Source organism: Nomascus leucogenys, chromosome 15, assembly GCF_006542625.1.
Source record: "Nomascus leucogenys isolate Asia chromosome 15, Asia_NLE_v1, whole genome shotgun sequence".
Lineage (NCBI taxonomy): Eukaryota > Metazoa > Chordata > Mammalia > Primates > Hylobatidae > Nomascus > Nomascus leucogenys.
In genome coordinates this window covers 69,746,850-69,752,849 of record NC_044395.1, presented here as the reverse complement: position 1 = coordinate 69,752,849, position 6,000 = coordinate 69,746,850, and the positions used below count along the sequence as shown (strand labels likewise).

The window sequence follows — 6,000 nt, the reverse complement described above, 5'->3', positions numbered from 1 at the left end:
ATATAATATCATATAACCCAGAAGAATGGGGGACATTCTTTAAACAAAAGAATTTGTTACAAGTATCCAGTTTTGTAAGCACACCTTTCTATTTAGTATGGTTATTTGTTATCATATCTACATCTCGGATAGGAAAAACAGCCAAACCAGAACTGAGCAGTTCTGTTTAACTGTAAACTACTTTGCATATTGTTATTAAATGATCACCTATAAATCAGGTTAAGTCCAACTCAGCCCAAAATACAGCATCCTGACAACAAAACTCAGGTAAGAGACTATTCTCCAGAGTGGCCCATGGGGAAGAATAAGAACACGATTTTTAAGAAAATCCCTAGGTACAGTTGATAAATACTGAATTTTGTCAGCTATCGGATTATTCCATTATCTTAAACTACCAATTATTACCCATATAATGGAAGATCCAGGTTTTGCTGGCAATTAAATCATCTAGAAGAGCAGAAGGAGTTTTGATTTGGAAGTCGGGACACTAGGTTCTCCCCTGCTCTGCTACTAGCTTTGTAACCTTAGCAACATATTACAACCTATGAGGAAGTTTTAAGTTTCCTTCCAGCTCTAACATTCCATAATTCAATTATATCGGCAGTTGTAGCTTTTTATTTTTTACATGCTATACATCTCTGAAATTTGAAGCTTTTATGCTCAGCAGACATCCAGAATCTCTTACAATTTTATCATTAAGACCTCATCATTTATTTCCCAGAATCGCTCTAAGGCAGAATCTGAGATTTTCCCAACATAGATGTGTTTGTTAGCTGTGTCTGTTTCTGGAACCATGGAGCCCCAGCACTACCAATCTGTGTTGCTTTCTTTTAAAAACTTATACTCAATTCCTACAAACACATCCAGACCCCACTAGGCTTTTCATCTTGATTCTCCTTGTTGCTGCATTTTATTTCATTTTCTTACTCTGCTGCCTTAAATTTTCTTCTTTGAATAAAAGGTGATCATATTTAAATGCTAGTACATTGATTGGTGAACTTATTGGAAATGCTCAACAGAAAAAATTTCTCATCAGTGTGCCTCCAGAGACACCATGCTCTTTTTTCAAGAATTACGAAAACTATTGCTAAAACCTAGAAAGTCTTAATTACTTGTGGCATATACAAATTACTCAGATTTCATCTGGGTCAAGATTTAGGATATTGTTTAAATGGTCTTTTAGGGTAAAACCATCACCAAAAGAATGATTTTTGTATAGTTAGGTTTGATGACATCTGCTTTACTTTTTGGTAGGCTGTTAATTCCCGCTTGTTAACTAAAGGCAACACTATGTCTCTGCTGTTGTCAGAAATGCAGTAATACGGACTCCACACCCATTTGCCACCATTTTGCAGCTTCTGCCATACCCGTTCTTTCTCTCTTACCCTCTAGAATTCCTGGCTTGGGAATTTCCTAACTTGTTTCTCTCAGTAACTTTTTCTTTTTGACAGAATCCTGGCTAGTTTTTAGTTTTCCAGAGATTTTTGTTTTGTTAGTTATCTTAGGTCATTTGGTCAGTAATTTGGAATCTTTAGTTTCCTGTTCCTCTGTTTCGATTTTTAATTGGACCTATCCCACTTATCTCATCCCCCCACCCCGTCCCTTTTAAGAAGAGCTTTTCCTGGCATTGACTTCTTTTCCAGCCTCTTTCACCATGACTTACTATAACCCTTTAACCCTGGCCACTCCTCCCTCCCGACACCCCTGCCCCTGCTGCCATTGCTGTTTCTCTAGTCCCCTGACCTTCATACTTGAATTCTGGTCTTAGGGGCTGCTCCTCCCACTACACAGTGCAGCCTGCTGAGTTTTTGCTGTATTCAGGTAGAGAAACAAGTGCCAATATTATCTAATCTTGCCCTAAACATTAGGACTGGTGTGTGTGTGTGTATGTGTGTGTGTGTGTGTGTGTGTGTGTAGTATGCCAAGCACAGATAATAACCCCTCACTCCTAAAGATGCTGAAAAATCAGCCTGCTGAGAAATTAACACCGTATTTCCTTCTTTGATGGAGGCCCACAATTAGACTTCAAGCTGCTTTTCCTTCTCCACTTTAGGTATGTTCCTCATCTCTCAACACGTGTGTTTAGGATAGATCAGTGTTGTGACTCTACAGTGTTAAGGAAAACATAAACCAGGTTTTCTATAAGGTGCAGTTTAGAAAGGAATGCTACATAAGGATTCATTCATCTCTAAAGAAAGGAAAGAGGCAAACGTTGGGTGCATTATAGGCACAGTCACCCCTCTGTACCTGGGGGGGTTGGGTTTAGGACTCCCCTCAAATACCAAAATCCACAGAGGTCCAACTCCCTTATAGAAAATAACGTAGCACTTGCATGGAACGTACACACACCCTCTCAAACACTTTCAGTCATCTCTGGATTACTTATAATACCTAATACAATGCACATTCTATACAAATAGTTGTTACACTGTATTGTTTAGAGGATAATGACAGAAAAAATGTCAGTACTTATTTAGTACCCATGCTGCCATCCCTTTTTTCCCCCTGAATATTTTCCACCCATAGTTGGTTGAATACACAGATGAGGAGCTCACCAATATGGAGGGTCAACTGTATTTTTTTCACTTTATCCTCACAACCACCCTGCAGAATAGTTAGTAGCTCATTTGAACATGGGGAAAGTGAAAGCTCAGAGAGGTTAAGGCACTTTCCTAAGGACACACAGCTAGGAAGGGGTAAGGCCATATTGAAACCTGAGGGTGTTATGACTGAGAGAAAAAGCTCTTTTCCCCCTGCCTCCAAGTTAACCGGTTACACTGCAGTGCCTCTGTAAAATCTGTTGTTGCTATATGACTACAGTCAAAGGCAAAAAGTAACAGTAGTTTAAAACAGGAGAAGGATATAGACCTATTCACAAAGAAGAAATGCGTTGGTGTGGAACCTCTTGGGTTATACTGCTTCATCCTTGAGTTCAACAAAAACACACACACACAAAAACCAAAAAAACTTAATTATAGGCTGGGTGAAGTGGCTCATGCCTGTAATCCCAGTGCTGTGGGAGGATCTTTTGAAGCTAGGAGGTTTAAAATCAGCCGGGGCATCAAGGCAAGACCCCATCCCTACAAAAAAAAAAAAAGAAAAAGAAAAGGCCAGGCATGGTGGTGCACACCTGCAGTCCTAGCTACTCAGAAGGCTGAGGCAGGAGGATCACTTGAACCCAGCAGTTTGAGGCTGCAGTAAGCCATGATCACATTACTGCACTCCAGCCTGGGTGACAGAACAAGACACTACCTCTAAAAATAAAAATGTAAAATAAATAAAAAATTTTAAAAACCTAAACATAGCTACACTTTACTCAATATATTTACAGTTCTACATATGTAAAAACTTGTATATTGACTATGTTTTAAATGTGTAGGGGAAGTTTCTTACCTAAAGGAGTCCCATAGTGAACATTTAAGAGCAAATGATTCCTTTTTTATTTGTATTTTCAGTTTTGCCTCTAGCACATCAGGTATTATTTAAGAAGGCTATGCCTCTGAGGTTGCATGATCATTAACTAATTCATAATTTCCCTTGCATATATTTGAATATTTTGGTGTTTCAGCCCTTCCCACACTTTTTTTATTTGCACGTCTTCACAATCATCATTATATCTTTGTTCCACCTGTACTATTATTTACTCACTCTTTGTCTTTAAATCAAATCACGCTTCTTACTCAAGTAGATTTAGTTTTAAGACAAACCTTATGGCCGGGCGCAGTGGCTCACACCTGTAATCTCAGCACTTTGGGAGGCCAAGGTGGGTGGATCATGAGGTCAGGAGTTTGAGACCAGCCTGGACAACATAATAAAACCCCATCTCTACTAAAAATACAAAAAATTAGCTGGGCTTGGTGGCGGGCACCTGTAATCCCAGCTACTTGGGAGGCTGAGGCAGGAGAATCACTTGAACCCGGGGGGCAGAGGTTGCAGTGAGCCAAGATCGCGCCGCTGCACTCCAGCCCAGGCAACAATGCGAGACTCTGTCTCAAAAAAAAAAAAAAAAAGGAACTTTATGTCGCTACCATAAATGTGAAATTACTAGAACTCACAATAAACAGAAGTTAGTAAAGACACTGAATTCTAACTAGATGCTATTGCTTGTTGAAGGCTTTGATCTTAGGATGATTAGAAAGCATTCTAGGCCAGGTGCGGTGGCTCCCTGTGTATAATCCCAGCACTTGGGGAGGCTGAGGCAGGTGGGTTGCTTGAGCTCAGGAGTTTGAGACCAGCCTGGGCAACATGGCAAGACCCTGTCTCTACAAAAACATACAAAACTTAGCCAGGCATGGTGATGCCCGCCTATGGTCCCAGCTACTCAGGTGGCTGAGGCAGGAGGATTGCTTGAACCTGGGAGGTTAAGGCTCTAGTGAGCCATGATCACACCACTGCACTCCAGCCTGGGCGACAGAGCTAGAACCTGTCTCAAAGGAAAAAAAAAAAAAAAAAGAATTCTAGTGGTGCGGTGTGGAAGACACATTCTCAGCAGACTAAGGTTGTATCTTTATAACCACAAGGATTGAAAAAGAACAGAAGGAGAATAACTTTCTCATAAGGCGATTCAATGTTATTTAGTGCTGTTTCTGTGTACCACCAAAAATCCTCTTACTACACACAGAATATTATAACACCATCTCATTGACCACATGAGCTCAGAAATTGGTCATCAAAGCAGAAAAGTCTTTAAAACATTGATCTCCAGGCGGGCATGGTGGCTCACGCCTGTAATCCCAGCACTTTGGGAGGCCGAGGCAGGCGGATCATGAGGTCAAGAGATCGAGACCATCCTGGCCAACATGGTGAAACCCCATCTCTACTAAAAATACAAAAATTAGCTGGGTGCAGTGGCAGACGCCTGTAATCCCAGCTACTCGGGAGGCTGAGGCAGGAGAATTGCTTGAACCCAGGAGGCGGAAGTTGCAGTGAGCCAAGATCACGCCACTGCACTCCAGCCTGGGCGACAGAGCAAGACTCCATCTCTAAAAATAAAATAAAATATTGATCTCCAAGAAAGTAGATCATATCTGCTCTCTATCTGACCACATTTATAAACTTGGTTATGTTTGCAGGTTAAAGAGGAAATGATGGACAACAGAGGCAACTCTAGTCTACCTGACAAACTTCCTATCTTTCCCGATTCTGCCCGCTTGCCACTGACCAGGTCTTTCTACCTGGAGCCCATGGTCACTTTCCACGTGCACCCGGAGGCCCCGGTGCCATCCCCTTACTCTGAGGAGCTGCCCCTGCTGCCTTTTCCCAGTGACTCCCTTATCCTGGGAAATTACAGTGAACCCTGCCCCTTCTCTTTCCCGATGCCTTATCCAAATTACAGAAGGTGCGAGTACTCCTACGGGCCGGCCTTCATCCGGAAAAGGAATGAGCGAGAAAGGCAGCGAGTGAAATGTGTCAATGAAGGGTACGCCCAGCTCCGCCATCATCTGCCAGAGGAGTATTTGGAGAAGCGACTCAGCAAAGTGGAAACCCTCAGAGCTGCGATCAAGTACATTAACTACCTGCAGTCTCTTCTGTATCCTGATAAAGATGAGACCAAGAATAATCCTGGAAAAGTTTCCTCCATGATAGCAACCACCAGCCACCATACTGATCCTATGTTCAGAATTGTTTGAGTCGCTGTTTCCAAATAGATACGAATAATATCACAAAATGGGGTCTCTTACAGCATCATTCAATAGCTTTTCCTAAATGTAATTTCCATGTGGGCAGGAAATAGCTCAAATGCTAACCTATGCTGGGTATTACTCGCCTGGGTTTCAATTGTACTAAACATGATCTCAAGTAGGTTGAGGAGCTGCTCTGCTTCTTTCATGAACTCTAGGGGAGCAGGGGGCCCCAGAGTCTCTGCATGTCTCACTCTGCCCTTCTCACATGCTTGGCCAGAGGCTGAGCTGTGAGAAGCTCTCACGGAAGCTTGTGAAGCGTGACTAACTACTTGATGCCCGTCGTCACTTCCCTGAAGCATCGTGCTGAACAATCACA

At 42.1% G+C, this 6,000-nt stretch overlaps 1 protein-coding gene across 1 annotated transcript; it reads left to right on the top strand.

The window, feature by feature from the left end:
• The first annotated feature begins 225 nt into the window (after positions 1-225).
• On the top strand, positions 226-5,674 carry ASCL3 (achaete-scute family bHLH transcription factor 3). Its single transcript, XM_003254920.1, has 2 exons — positions 226-267; positions 5,073-5,674. Exon 2 carries the CDS (start codon positions 5,085-5,087, stop codon positions 5,628-5,630), a length of 546 nt encoding a protein of 181 aa, XP_003254968.1. The 5' UTR covers positions 226-267; positions 5,073-5,084; the 3' UTR covers positions 5,631-5,674.
• The last annotated feature ends 326 nt before the right edge of the window (positions 5,675-6,000 follow it).

Bases quoted from the DNA above. Each gene is read 5' to 3' on its own strand.
- ASCL3 (XM_003254920.1), top strand. From the start codon at position 5,085: ATGATGGACAACAGAGGCAACTCTAGTCTACCTGACAAACTTCCTATC.